Raw genomic sequence first — 15,765 nt, 5'->3', positions numbered from 1 at the left:
CACTCCAGTGACCCTCCCTATCTATCTTTGCGGATAGATCCCACATGTCTATCCCATCTGGCCTTAAAATCCGGCGCACTGCTGGCCTCAATAACCTGAAGTGGAAGACTATTCCAGCGATCAACCACCCTTTCAGTGAAGAAGAACTTCCTAGTGTCACCGTGCAGTTTCCCGCCCCTGATTTTCCACGAATGCCCCCTTGTTGCTGCGGGACCCTTGAAGAAGAAGATGTCTTCCTCCACCTCGATGCGGCCCGTGAGATATTTGAATGTCTCGATCATATCTCCCCTCTCTCGACGTTCCTTGAGTGAGTAGAGCCGCAATTTCCCTAACCGCTCCTCGTACGGGAGCTCCTTTAGTCCCGAGACCATCCTGGTGGCCATTCTCTGGACCGATTCCAGACCTCTGAAAATTTTTAAAGAAAGACTGAAGACAAGGGGACCTTTGTATGTATTCTTTTTGACAGCCCACTGATCACTTGCCCTAACTGGAGTGGATCCTATTGTCTAGCTAACTTCTCCTGTACCAATTCAGCTTTATGGTTCATTTAGTCAATACTGATTTAACACATATTTAGTGTTAAAAGTAAATTTCTGTACTCATTTAATTTGCAGAATCTTTTATTAAATCTTTCTGTGTTTTGTTTAGGGTTTGGTGCCTGGGACCACATATGCCGTATGAGATTGAAACCCTTCAGAAGAATGCAGGTCTGCCTTTCAGTTAATTCTGTACTCATGAACCTTCTATCAAGCTCATTCTTTATGGAGACTTGCTCACTCTTTCTCCGCTTTGGAATGCATGCAAGTCTGTCTTAATTGGGGGTGTGAGTGTGTGTGAGTTTTAATGAGCTAAACATAAATGCATGGTTTTCAAGGGATTGCTTAAAAAAATTGCGCCCAATGATGTAACCAAATCTCATGCAAAAAAGAAGAGCACACTAGTCATGAAATATCCTTACACAGGTGTGCATTAGTAGCAGAATCAATATTTGCATGCCTGCAGGAGTTATTTAACTTGTTTGTAATAAGTTTTCAATTTTTACACAATTTTCATCTATAACCTGTTACTACATGAATAACCTGTCACTGCGCGTTTATTCTGTACTACTGGTTAGCTGCATACATAACCAGCTACCATACGTTTTTAGCCTGCCTGCCTAGCCTGCTTACTTAGCCTGCATATTTAGCCAAGATCCACCTCAAATTGTATCGTTCTATTAACAATTGTTTTAAGTTCCAACCTGTCCGGTATCACACTAGAATCTGCTGGACACAAACTCCTCTTCAGTTTCTGTTCCTCTCCCATTCGCTATCAGCCCTCCCGAACTCTCTCTCTCCCCCCTCCCTCCTGGCAAATTCTCTGACCAACTCCCACTCATTGGCCCCCCTGACTCCCACCTTGAAGCCATCACTCTGGCCCCTTATTCTCTTTCTCTGCTCCCTCACAAACACTTCCCATTGCCAAAAACCTCTCCCCCCAAACTCTCCCGATACTACATTCACTAACAACATCTGCCCTGGCCTCAGAATCCCCACGCTAGTACTCACCAGAACCCACCATTTCAAAAAGCACCGAGGAGTCAACCTCACCTCCTTAAAGCCTGTTCCCCCAGCAAACCTACCCAACCTTACCGCTGACTCTCTCACCCCAGTCCCTACACTCTATTGTAACGCCAGATCTGTCCGAAATAAGACCCAAATAGTAAAAGAGTTACTCGAAGATTTTGATCCGGGTTTTTTGTGCATCACTGAATCATGGATCGAAAAAGATGACTTACTCACTCAAAACGAACTCTGTCCCCCTGGCTACCATGGCCTCTTCTCTCCCAGAATAAACCGGAAAGGAGGAGGTCTGGCCCTACTCTACAAATCATTCTTTAATGTTGAGCTCCTCGAAAAGGGCAGCCATTCTTCCTTAGAATTCATGCTAGCTTCAATAAATGACGAACTTCATCCCCACCCATTAGGCATCCTGCTACTTTACCGCCCACCCACCCCCTGGAATAAATCCTCTGAATTTGTTCTTGAGACCATAACAAGGGCCTCTCTAAAATTCCATAGACTACTGATTATTGGCGACATAAACCTTCACCTAGATGATAACACCAACAAGGACACAACTGATTTCAAAGACTTCCTCACTTCCCTAGACTTCACTGCTCCTCCGCCCACCCCTACCCACGAAAAGGGGCACTCTCTTGACATCATCAGCTTTCTTGACCTGACTGAGCACAAAACTTCCACTGATGAGACCCGTTGGGAACATGTCCCCTGGTCCGATCACCTCTTACTTTCTGCCTCCCCATCTTCATGTCAGTCCTTGGTACCCGAGCCACAAACTATCACCTACCGCAAAAAAATCACAAGTGAACTGTTCTGGTCCCAGTTTCTCAACAAACTCCCTCCTCTTCCCAAACACACGGACCCAGACTCAAACTGGCACAACTGGGTGACTCTTTCCAAGACTACGTACCGTGCTCTTGCCCCTCTATCCACTAAACCCATCTCCTACTCTCACAAGGCTCCCTAGTATCTCCCATACCACAGGGAATTAAAACAGAAATGTCGGGCCCTGGAGCGAAAATGGAAAAAATCGAAATCCCCTTCAGATAGACAATCCTGGAGAGACAACATCAAGTTCTATAACTCCGTACTAAAAAAAGCTAGGAAAAATTTCTATGGAGATAAAATCTCCAGGTCAAAAAACCAAAAGAGTACACTGTTCCACATCTGGCGCAACCTAATTTCTAAAAATGACTCCTCCTCCTCCTCTCCCTCCCATCTCCAAATGACCTAGCCAAATTTTTCAACGAGAAGATCACTACCATAAAGAGTTTGTTCCCCCCAGCTATCTCTTACAACTCTCTTCCTCCGAAAGACTCCGACCCTATCCCTGCTGACAGATCATGGACTACTTTCGAACTCGTATCCGAATCCCAGATCTCTAAACTTTGTCTCAAACTTAAATCCTGCAAATGCATCCTAGATTCTTTCCCATCCTACCTTTACGAAAACATTCCTGCGCAGGCCATCTCTTCCCTTACCAGCCTTATAAATAAAGTTTTACTATCGGGCCTGTTCGCCACAGAAATGGGACACATTGCCTTATCCCCTCTTCTGTAAAAAGCCGATCTCGACCCTTCCTTACCATCGAACTACCGCCCCATAGCAAACATCCCTCTTTTAACAAAACTTCTAGAGACCATAGTCGCTACTCAGCTCTCTTACCTAGAGAGATTCTCCATTCTACAACACTACCAATACGAATTTAGGCCCAATTTCAGCACCGAGTCCCTCCTAGTTTCCTTAATCTCAAAGGTGCAACAACTACACGCTCGAAACAAATTTGCTGTTCTACTACAGTTCGATCTCTCCGCGGCTTTCGACGTCGTTCACCATGACATACTAATTTACCAACTTTCTGAGATAGGAATAGACTCCTTTGTCCTAAAGTGGTTCTCAAACTTCCTTTGCTCTTGTTCCTACATTGTCAACACAAACGGCTCCAAATCCGCTCCGTGGACACCATCTTGCGGTGTCCCATAGGGTTCTCCCCTATCCCCTATTCTCTTCAACATGTGTATGACCTCCCTGAAGCTCCTCAAACTATCCCCCCTTGAAACAATATACACATACGCTGACGATATCCTTATCCTCCTCGAAACAGACCAGAACCTCACAAACCTCCAAGAGAACATCACTTCATGCATAATGAGACTTCACGCCTGGTCCCTCTCTGTACAGATGAAATTAAATGAATCAAAAACAAAATTACTCTGGCTCGGCCCAAAATTAGAATATCTGCCCACCCTCTTCACACTACCCACAGGCCCTGCTCTGCACCTTGAGTTCTCAAGCAAGGTCCTCGGCATCATTATCGATTCTTCCCTCTCCCTCAACGATCACCTCAATTCCTTGGCAAAATAATGCTTTTTCAGCCTCCACATGCTGAGGAAAGTAAGATCCTACTTTCACCAAAAACATTTCACCGTCCTTGTACAATCCATCATCCTATCCAAACTCGATTACTTTAATGCCATTTATTTATGCCTAACAAAAAAAAGTCTTCATAGACTCCAGCTTATCCAAAATACTGCAGCCAAGCTGATTTTTGCAAAACGCAAATTTGATCACGTCTCCCCACTACTTACCAATCTTCACTGGCTCCCAATACTTTCCAGAATTCATTTCAAATGCTCCTGTCTGGCTTTCAAGATCATTCACGGCATCCTTCTGCCTCTAATCCCTCTATCCTTCATCGCCTCGACACCTGCTACCACCAGATCCGCCCACAGATATAAACTATCCTTCCCCTTTCCACACGGTATCCTCTACGCAGGCAAACTGGGAAAATCCCTCCTCTCCAAAATCACGGGCCTTTGGGACGATCTCACTATCCCGCTGCGGAACCTGGGCTCCCTCCAATTATTCTGTAAACAACTGAAAACCTGGCTTTTTTCTAACATATAACATTTCTTCTCCTGTTTACATCTCCTCTATTCATATGCTCTTGTAAATCTTTCTCCTCTCTCTTCTTATATTTTTAAGCTTTATAAACCGTGCCAAGCTCAACTTCCGTGGAGATGATGCGGTATATAAACTTAAGGCTTAGTTTAGTTTAGTTTACACAGACCTCCAATGGTGTTTACCAGCAATTAAGATATATTTTTCAATGGGTCCCGGCATCTACAAAACAGTTTTTCACTAACGGGCACAGTTCCTTTCATTTAATGTATGAATTTCATAAAAGTAATTTTCAATACAATCTTTCACTTATCAATTGGAGGAGCAATATGATATGAATTGTAAATGACAACAGTCATTTTAGGCTCACATTTGTCTTCATTCTGGTTCCTGGCTGATACTTTCAATCACTTTTAATGTTCTATTCATTTGATTATTTATTAGTTAGGAACTGTCTCCCTAGTGATTCTCAGCAATTGGGGGAGTTTTCTAGTGCTGATGTTTACATAGAAACATGATGGCAGATAAAGGCCAAATGGCCCATCTTCCCATCCGCAGTAACCATTATCTCTTCCTCTCTTTAAGAGATCCCACGTGCCTATCCCAGGCCTTCTTGAATTCAGACAGTCTCTGTCTCCACCACCTCTTCCAGGAGACTGTTCCATACATCACCCTTTCTGTAATAAAGTATTTCATTAGATTACTCCTGAGCCTATCACCTCTTAAATTCATCCTGTGCCCTCCAATTCCAGAGCTTATTTTCAAATGAAAGAGACTCAACTTGTGCACATTTACATCATATAGGTATTTAAACATCTCTAACATATCTCCCCTCTTCCACCTTTCCTCCAAAGTATACAGACAAGATCTTTAATTCTGTCCCCATACACTTTATGACGAAGACCACGCACCACTTTAGTAGCCTTCCTCTGGACTGACTTCATCCTTTTTATATCTTTTTGAAGATGCGGCCTCCAGAATTGTACACAATATTCTAAATGAGGTTTCATCAAAGTCTTATACAGGGGCATCAGCACCTCCTTTTTCCTACTGGCCATACCTCTCCCTATGCACCCTAGCATCCTTCTAGTTTTCTAATCTAATCTTCCATTTGTGAGTCGCACATACCTATACAGGCTCAAGGCGACAGATCAAAGAGAAAGAGGAAAGAAGGAGGGGAAGAGGACATGGGAGATAAGAGGAGGGACTTAGACGTAAGGGATGCTATACAGAAACTGAGATAGTTAGTTGCCAAAAAGGTGAGTCTTCAGGTTTTTTCTGAATGTAGTGTAGTTTGTAGTGTAATTTGTCTCTTTCCTGATAGCTTCTGGTAGGTCATTTCAGATTTTTACACCCAGATGGTTAGCATAGAGTGGAAAATTTGTTTGTAGTGGAGGTATTTTGTGGATGGTAGGTTTAGTTACTCTGTTAAGGATTCTTTTTGATGTTGACCAAACATTAGAGAATAATTGGATGAGAGGGGCTGCTGAGCTTCCGTATAGGATCTAGTGTAGGATACATGATGATTTGAAGTTTATTCAGGATGATATTGGGAGCCAATGTAGTTGCCTGATGAAGATTGTAATTGAGGCAAATTTATTTAATTTGTAGATTAGTCTAGAAGCTGTGTTCTGGATGAGTTTTAGTTTGTGGATAAGAGCGATGTTGATGCCAAGGTAGGCGGAGTTGCAGTAGTCCAGTTGGGGTAGGACCATCATCTGAACGATCAGAGCAAAGTGGTGTGGATGGAAGTATGTTCTTGTGAGTCGCAGTTGACGCATAGAGTAGATGGTCTTTTTCCGCAGGTTAGATATTTGTGTTTCCATTCTGAGAGTGTCGTGTAAGATGCAGCCTAGCACCTTGGTGGATTTTTCCATTATGAGAGCAATGCCTGATGAAAGAGTGAGATTAGGTATGACATTCTGTTGTGCGGTGCGGAAACCAATGCCTTTGGTCTTAATGGCGTTCAGTTTCAACTTGCTTTTTGTTGCCCAGATTTGAATTTTATCTATTTGAGATTTTTTTGGCAATATTGGGATGGCTATTGGTTATGGGGATGTGGAGGAGGATGTCGTCGGCATATGATAGTATAGTTTCATCTTCTATTTTGATGTGACCCAGTGAGCTCATGAATAAATTGAATAGGATTGGGGCTAATGGGGAGCCTTGTGGGACGCCACAAAATGCCTTCCAAGGGTTGGAGTATGATTCTTGCCTTATGTATTTGCGATTTTGTAGGAAGTCTGTGAACCATTTCAGTACAGTTCCTGTTATTCCGATTTCCGAGAGTTTGGTTAGTAGTAGTTGGTGGTCCATTGAGTTGAAGGCTGCGGAGACATCAAATTGGAGTAAAATGGCTTGATGACCCGAGCTTAGCAACTGTTTGATTTTAGTGATTAAAGTGATAAGGAGGAGTTCGGTGCTGTGCTGTTTTCGGAAGCCATATTGGAATGTATGAAGGCAGGAGTGTTGTTCTATGTATGAGGCTAGCTGCTTGCTGATGTGGGACTCGAGGGTTTTTGTGAGGATCCAAATGCCAGCAATTGGTCTGTAGTTGGATACTATGGAGAGGTCTGCTTGAGCTGTTTTCGGTATAGGGGTTAAGGCTATTTTACCCATTTCTTTAGGTAGGTGCCCTTGGTTCAAGGAATTATTTAGCAGGTTAGTGAGCCAGTTAATGATATGATGCGGAGCTGCTGAAAGAAGGTATGGAGGACAATTGTCAAGGGGACTGCTTCGTAAGGCTAGTTTTGATATTAGCCTATTGGTATCAAGGAAGGAGAGGTTTCGCTGTCATCTTTTCAACCTGTTTGGCCACCTTAAAATCATCACATACAATCACACCAAGTCCCGCTCTTCTGTCGTGCAGATAAGAATATAAGAATAGCCTTACTGATTCAGACCAATGGTCCATCAAGCCCAGTAGCCCGTTCTCACGGTGGCTAATCCAGGTCACTAGTACCTGGCCAAAACTCAAGGTGTAACAATATTCCATTCTAGCAATACAGGGCAAGCAGTGGCTTCCCCCATGTCTTTCTCAATAACACACCATGGACCTTTCCTCCAGGAACTTGTCCAAACCTTTCTTAAAACCAGCTATACTCTCTGCTCTTACCCCATCCTCTGGCAACCCATTCCAGAGCTTAACTATTCTCTGAGTGAAAAAAAATTTCCTCCTATTGGTTTGAAAAGTATTTCCGTGTAACTTTGAGTGTCTTTGTAATTTTTGATGGAGTGAAAAATCTATCCACCTGTACCCATTCTACTTCACTCAGGATTTTGTAGACTTCAATCATATCTCCCCTCAGCCGTCTCTTTTCCAAGCTGAAGAGCCCTAACTGTTTTAGTCTTTCCTCATACGAGAGGAATTCCATCCCCTTTACCATCTTGGGGGTCATTACTCCTGCTCAACTCTCTCGTTTGTATGCACTTAAAGTACCTCCTTTATTACATGATACTGCTGTAAAGTTAAATCTTTGGTTTGTCCTACCCTCTTTCCTTGCTTGGAAGAATTCATTTGTTTAAACATGATTTTGGCGCCTAAATGACTATGCATTCCAAATTCTGCCTGTTTTTTTTGTTTTTTTTTTAAAGATTTGTGATGAACAGAAAGTGAGGAAATGTTTGCAGTCTTACTTATGGCAGGAAAAGAGGGCGAGGCTTCCCTATTCTATTATATGTATTCCTGCTGCATATGGAGGGTAGGACTTTTGAATGTTAGATATCTTACTGTTGCTCGTGGCATGCGGCATGTCAGCGATTGGTATTGCTCAGCAGAGGACTTCACAGCCACTAGCCTGGAATTGTCTCTTCTGGACAACACTCACGTCAGCTGCTATCTCCATGTGATGGGGCTCCAGCCATCACCTATTCTCTCGCTCTCCCACATACTTCCCACTGCAGTGGCTGCTTTGTGCTGGATCTCCAGACGACAAAACTTTTCTACCAAGACTTCTCCATACCTGGCTATATGGCACAATCCTCAATTTCCTGTGGGTATTTCTTTCCCGACATTCCAGCGTTGGGTGCATAAAGGAATTCATGATCTTTTTCATGTTCTGACGGAAGAGGGTCAAATTAAATCCTTTTTGGACCTACAGTGGAAGTACTCCCTCTCACCTTGGGATGTTTTTCCCTTCCTACAGCTTCACCATTATATTAGAAGCCTGGGCTTGGCTGATTTGATGGAAAATGTTCAGGAGGAACTGGGATGTCTATTTACCTTGCGGACCCAGAATAAGGTTCCTCCTCTGCGTTACCCTTATAGAGTGCTCCTGGACTCCTCTCCAACACTTTTATATCGTACTTATGCTGCGACCTGGGCATCAGATCTCGCTATCCCTTTATCAGAGACCACTTTCAAGACTTTTGTCCTCGCTATCCGCAAAGTTACAGTTAATGTGGCCTGCTGGGAAATTCAATATAAATTTGCGCTCTGCTTGCATTTCTCCCCTCGAAGGGCCTATCTGGCTGGCATGGCACAGTCCTCATGTTGTCTGAAGTGTGGCTGTAGAGAAGCCACTCTGGGTCATATGTTTTTGCTTTGTCCCCTGGTACACCGCTTTTGGGATCATTTACTCAGGGCCCTTTCCTCGCTTTAGCACTGTGGAGCGAAGTTGGAGGCACAGGTTCTCTTGGATGTCTTCTCCCTGCAATCCCCTACACCTGCTGGCTACTCTGCTTTCCTCCAACAAGCTGTACTTATGGGGAAGAGAGCTACAAATTATATTGCACATGAAAAATGAATGGAAGAAATTGCATTACAATTAGTATTATTATAACAGGGGTGGGGTCAGGGGTGAAGCTTGGGCTGGGGTATTCAGTTGATATTTGTTAGACTTAGGGGGTACTTGGCTTGAAGTTAAGAAACACTGGTTTAGGTGACTATGGAGTTAACTCAGTAAGGGCCCCTTTTACAAAGCCGCAGTAGCGATTCTCCCATGGCAAATACACCAAAGTCCATTCAATTCCTATGGGCTTCAGTGTATTTGCTGTGGCAGAATTGCTATGTCTTAAAAACCAGATTGCTTGGGATACATAAAAATTGAAAAAGACATTTCATCCTTCAAGAAATCCCTGAAAACATTTCTTTTTAAACAGGCTTTTAATATTTAAAATTTACTTTATTTTATTAATTTCTGCTTTTAAAATCCCCTCACTCCCTAATGTTTTTTCCTTAAATGTATTTCTCAATATAATAGATGTAACTTTAACCCCCCTTCCCTCCCAATTGTTGTTGGCCATGTTGGATTTCTATTGTTTATTTATACTGTATGTATTTTAACTTAATTTATTTTAATATTATGTACATCGCTTTGTATAAAGATATAGCGATTCATCAAATACTTAATAAACCTTGAAACCTTGATGCAAAGCATTAACTAATTCAACATGAGTTTGAAGTTGATTGGTTACTGTGGATGGGCCAGACTAGGCCATTTGGCCTTTATCTTCCGTTATGTTTCTATGAATACCACTCTCTCAAGTATGGTAGTTTTGAAAGAAATGGAAGGTTTGATACTGGCCAGTAATTATTTGGAATAAGAGGATCTGCAATACTTTTTTTCATGGGTGGCTTAAATGCTACTGGAACACTGCCTAAGTGTCAAACCTTAAAAAATAAAGTCATATTGAGCATTGGAAAATAATTAATAACAATTAACTAATAAAAATAGCGCACATTTAATTTTCCCCACCACCAAATTTCCCCATCCTGTTCTACCTGTCTACTTTTCGTGCCACCTGGCTGGAAAAAATTTCTGGGGACAACACTGCAAGGCAGAATGAAATATTTTCTGTTATAGCTCCCCAGCAGTGGAATCTCCTACCTGTTTATCTCAAGGAAGGATCAAGGTTAGAACAATTTAAAAGCTCACTAAAGAGCTTTCTCTTCATAGATGCTTTTGGGAATTAACTCAGGATAAAATCCCAGATCTCTTTTGCCCACAATTAAAGCTGTAATTTTTTTGAAGAACAGACACTTCAAGCCAACAGAGTCCCTCTTCCTTCATGTTTTTTTTCCTTAAGTGTTCTTTTAAAAATTGTAGTTCTACCCTTTTTTCCCTCCCTTTCCAAGTATGGTGTCTATAGTTAGACCATTGTACGCCTCAGTAGGTGTAATTGTACGTCCCAATATGTATAATTTTTTATGTACATTGGTTTGAATTCGTTATAAAAGCGTTTTTATCAAATTTTAATAAAACCTGAAAGCATGTCTGGTTTGTGTCCAGGAAAGCTCCAGTAAACTCCAAAGTCTGAGTGGGCTCTAGGTGGGATTTGGGATAATTGCCAGCAAATCCCAGGAGTTTGAGAAGTTGAATTGTTGCACTCAAAGCTTACTCAGCCTATGATGGCAGATAAAGGTCAAATGGCCCATCTAGTCTGCCCATCTACAGTAACCATTATCTCTTTCTCTCTCCAAGAGATCCCACGTGCCTATCCCAGGCCCTCTTGAATTCAGACACAGTTTCTATCTCCACCACCTCTGCTGGAAGATTGTTCCACGCATCTACCACCCTTTCTGTAAAAAAGTATTTCTTTACATTACTCTTGAGCCTTTCACCTCTTAACTTCATCCTATGCCCTCTCATTGCAGAGTTTCCTTTCAAATGAAAGGTAATGGCGGAATAGAAATCCCTAATGTAATGTAATGTAATGTAAAGAGACTCGACTCATGCACATTTACATTTCTTTGAGATCTAGAGAGTCGTTTTTTTATAAAAGAGGTAATAGGGTTCCCAGAGAGAGCATCCAAAACTTCTCCTTCACTAGGTTGAGTGCGCGAAGATCAAGAATCAGCTAAATTCCTCCAGTTTTCTTCAGGGTAAGGAAATAACCTTGAATAGAACCCTTTGCCCCTCTCCTGCAGTGGTTCCTTTTCTATTGTGTTGAGCTGGAGGAGGGTTGAAAGTTCCTGGTGAAGGAAGGCTGTCTGATGGGAGGTGAACAAGACTCTCTTGGAGGGTGGTTTGGTGGTTTTTTTCTGCAGATGAAGGGCATATCCTCAGCTCACCACTTGAAGGACCTATTGATCTGATGTTATGAGGGTCTGACGCAGTTTGTAATGGATGAACCTGCCTTCTATTGAGAGATTCTGAGGTGAGAGCTAGGGGCTTATTGACAGGATTTAGCACAGCATAGTAGCCCAGCTAGCCCATTCCACAGCAACATAAACAGATGATCTTGGAGAAAAGGGAACTGTACAGTAGATAGAACATATGGCACCTTTTGCTGGAATTGGAGTGCCTGTGCGGTTGGCGGTACGGCATGCACTTGCTGCTGTAGAGATAGCGCTTGTGCGATAGGAGGCACAAAATGCACTTGCTGCTGTGAACACAGTACTTGTGCGGTAGGTGACACAAATTGTATTTGTTGCTTCACAGATATTGGAACTTGCGTCTGTGCAATAGTTGACACAGAATGCGCTTGTGCAGAGGTATCCATTTGTTGTTTCTTTGGTGAAGAAGATGCCCCATTGGAGGGGAAACAGTGCTTGGGCTCTTATGCAGTTCCCCTAATGGCGGCAGTACCAAAGTAGCTGAGGGAGAGCTGGATATTGAAATCAACAGCCCTTTAGAGGAGCTTCAGCGTTGGAGTTGGCCATTCTTAACGCTGCTTCCAAACTGACCCAAAAATCTAAAAAATTATTGGAAGATCAATGACCCCTAGAGGAAAACCACTGATATGAGGTTTCTCAGAGAGGAGTGGGAGGCTAGTAGATTGAGATCTAAAAGCGCTCCATTCAGTAATACTGGCGAATACAATAAATAAACTAAACAGTCCAATTCACCAGCTTTCATTGATAAACTTCTAATTCCTTATGCTCCTACCCGGACTCTTCGATCCAACACTCAAAATCTGCTTACAGTCCCGTCTATCCGTGAATTATTTCTTGACAAAACCCGTAAAACTATCTTTTCTGTCACTGCCCCTACTCTATGAAATGCCTTTCCATCGGACCTCCGACTAGAAACCTCTCTTGAAAAGTTCAAGTCTAAACTAAAAACATTCCTTTTCGAAGATGCCTATGACATCTGACTTTTTCCATTTTAGAGTTCAAACAGTTTTCAAAGCAAATTAAAACGCTTCTTTTGAAGTGAACCCTACCCTACTCTCTTGTTTCAATCCCCTTCCCTTGCATCCCTCATGATTTCTTTTTCTTTTTTTTTATTCATTTGTTACAAATTATATAACAAATTCAGGAATATCCAATTATAACCATCAACTTAAACACTTAAAAAGAAAATAACATCATTCATTGATCTAGTCCACATTATCTGGCCGACAGTGCTTTCTTTTTAGCAACTTACATTTAATATAAAGGAAATCAGCTAAGTAGGCAGAATGTGGCATTTACATCTATATATTTCTTCATTTATCCTCCCTAGTTAGAAATTAAACAAAAAGGAAATTAATTCTAAGATAACCTTCTAACTGGACTGGGTCAGAAAACCTTCTAACTGGACTAGGTCTAGAAAGACATATTTATCACTTAGATATGAGATAAGGCATTTACATGGAAATTTTAAGAAGAAGATCGTTCCCACTGCTAAGGCTTTAGGCCTAAGTGCCAGGAACTGTTTCCTTTTCATTTGGGTCTGTTTAGAAACATTTGGAAATATCAAGATTCGTTGACCACAAAACAGAGCCTGCTTCTTAGTAAATTTAATACAATCTCAAAATAGTCTGTTTTTCCAACTCTGCTTTAAAAATTACCAAAAGTGTAGCACGTTTTGTAATTGTGTCTTTAGATGATTCAAGAAACTGAGATAAATCTAAACTATCTGGAGAGACTAATTTATCAATTTCCTCTTCCGCTCCCTCCTCCCTAGAAGCCTTTGGAACATAATAGAGGTTATCAGGTTATTGCACATCAGGGTACTGAAAAATTTCCTTCATATACATTCTTACTAGCTCTAGAGGGGAAAGGAAGTGCGTTATCGGGAAATTTAAAAAATGAAGATTCCTAACTCTCATATGATTCTCCATTTTTTCTAATTTAGCATGAAACAAAACACTTTCTTTAATGTTAGATAGAGTCATACTTTGTAGGTTAACCACAGATTTATCCAATTTGTCTAATTTATTTCCCTGCTCTTTTATTTGATTGTCATGTTCATTCATTTTAACTGTTACTTCTGAAGAAAAAAGACACAATTCCAAAACAGTTTTTTGCAAAAAAGACTCAATTCTATTAACAGTTAGCCAAATATAATTTAAAGTGATAACTTTGTTCTTAGGAAGAACATCAAGGATTAGCTCCATAACCATCTGGACAGGAGTCAATCCTTTAATAATAATAATAATTTTATTCTTGTATACCGCCATACCCAAAGAAGTTCTAGGCCAGGGTTGCCCACACTTTATGGGCTTGCGAGCTACTTTTATAATGACTAAGTCAAAATGATCTACCAACAATAAAATTAAAAAAAAAACACAAAACTTGCAAACCTGTCAATCAGAACTGGTCAGATACCAGACGACTGGAGGAAAGCGAACGTCACGCCAATTTTCAAAAAAGGATCGAGAGGAGAACCGGGCAACTATAGACCTGTGAGTCTTACGTCTGTCCCCGGCAAGATGATTGAATCACTGATCAAGGATAGCATAGTTCAGCACTTGGACACACACGACTTGATGAAACCCAGTCAACATGGATTCAGGAAAGGGAAATCGTGTCTGACGAATTTACTCCAATTCTTTGAGACCGTGAACGAGCAAATTGATAGTGGAAAGCCGGTGGACATAATATACTTGGACTTCCAGAAAGCATTTGACAAAGTTCCACACGAAAGACTTCTCAGGAAGCTACAAAGCCATGGCATAGAGGGAGATATACAAAGATGGATAGGCAAATGGCTGGAAAACCGAAAGCAGAGAGTGGGCATAAATGGGAAGTTCTCCGACTGGGAGAGAGTGACTAGTGGTGTGCCCCAGGGCTCGGTACTTGGGCCGATCCTTTTTAATATTTATATCAATGACCTGGAAAACGGAACATCCAGTGAGATCATCAAGTTTGCAGACGACACAAAACTCTGCCGGGCAATCAGATCGCAGGAGGACAGTGAGGAACTCCAGAGCGATTTGTGTCGGTTACAAAAATGGGCGGAGAAATGGCAGATGAAGTTCAACGTGGAGAAATGCAAGGTAATGCATTTAGGCAGTAAAAATAAGGAATACGAGTACAGAATGTCAGGTGCAACTCTGGGGAAAAGTGAACAAGAAAGAGATCTGGGTGTACTGATAGATAGGACCCTGAAGCCGTCGGCACAATGCGTGGCAGCGGCAAATAAGGCAAATAGAATGTTGGGCATGATAAAGAAAGGAATCTCGAGTAGATCGGAGAAAGTTATAATGCCGCTTTATAGGGCAATGGTCAGACCCCACTTGGAATACTGCGTCCAACATTGGTCTCCCTACCTAAAGAAGGATATAAAACTGCTGGAGAGGGTGCAGAGACGAGCAACTAAACTAGTGAAGGGTATGGAGAAACTGGAATATGAGGATCGACTTAAAACACTGGGATTGTTCTCCCTTGAGAAAAGGAGACTGCGTGGGGATATGATCGAGACCTTCAAAATACTGAAAGGAATTGACAAAATAGAGCAGAGAAGATTATTTACAATGTCCAATTTGACACGGACAAGAGGACATGAAATGAAGCTAAGGGGGGGCAAGTTCAGGACTAATGTCAGGAAGTTCTGCTTCACACAGAGAGTGGTTGACATCTGGAATACTCTCCCAGGGGAGATTATTGCGGAATCGACAGTCCTAGGTTTCAAAAGCAAACTAGATGCATATCTCCTTGAGATAGGCATATAAAGATATGGTTGGCTATAAAATAAGCCAGGTGAATACCTAGCAGGGCCTCCGCGTGTGCGGATCGCCGGACTTGATGGACCGAAGGTCTGATCCGGAGATGGCGCTTCTTATGTTCTTATGTTCTTAATGAAAGGCAGAGAAAATGTTAATTATTCATATTCCGGGTTTTTTCAAAGAGGTCACGGCAGATGACTCTATGCAATGTCACCTCGGTAACAAAATACAAAAATAGACAAATACACCCCCTCCCTTTTTAATAAACCACAATAGTAGGTTTTAGCACAGGGAGTTACGCTGAATGCCTCGCGCTGCTCTCAATGCTCATAGGCTCCCTGCGCTAAAAAACGCTATTGCGGTTTAGTAAAAGGGAGCCATAGTGCAAAATATAGACAGCAGATATAAATTCTCAAAACAGACACATTTTGATCACTAAATTGAAAATAAAATCATTTTTCCTACCTTTGCTGTTTGGTGATTTCAT

At 41.8% G+C, this 15,765-nt stretch overlaps 1 protein-coding gene across 4 annotated transcripts in view; it reads left to right on the top strand.

The window, feature by feature from the left end:
• COQ6 (coenzyme Q6, monooxygenase) overlaps positions 1-15,765 on the top strand; it is a 318,766-nt gene that overhangs the window by 102,102 nt on the left and 200,899 nt on the right. For all 4 annotated transcript variants that reach the window (XM_033951988.1, XM_033951986.1, XM_033951987.1 and 1 more), the window contains exon 3: positions 649-707. In XM_033951988.1, the coding sequence (XP_033807879.1) occupies positions 649-707 (59 nt within the window). The remainder of the gene's footprint in view (positions 1-648; positions 708-15,765) is intronic.

Source organism: Geotrypetes seraphini, chromosome 7, assembly GCF_902459505.1.
Source record: "Geotrypetes seraphini chromosome 7, aGeoSer1.1, whole genome shotgun sequence".
NCBI lineage: Eukaryota > Metazoa > Chordata > Amphibia > Gymnophiona > Dermophiidae > Geotrypetes > Geotrypetes seraphini.
This window is presented reverse-complemented; position numbering and strand designations above follow the sequence as displayed.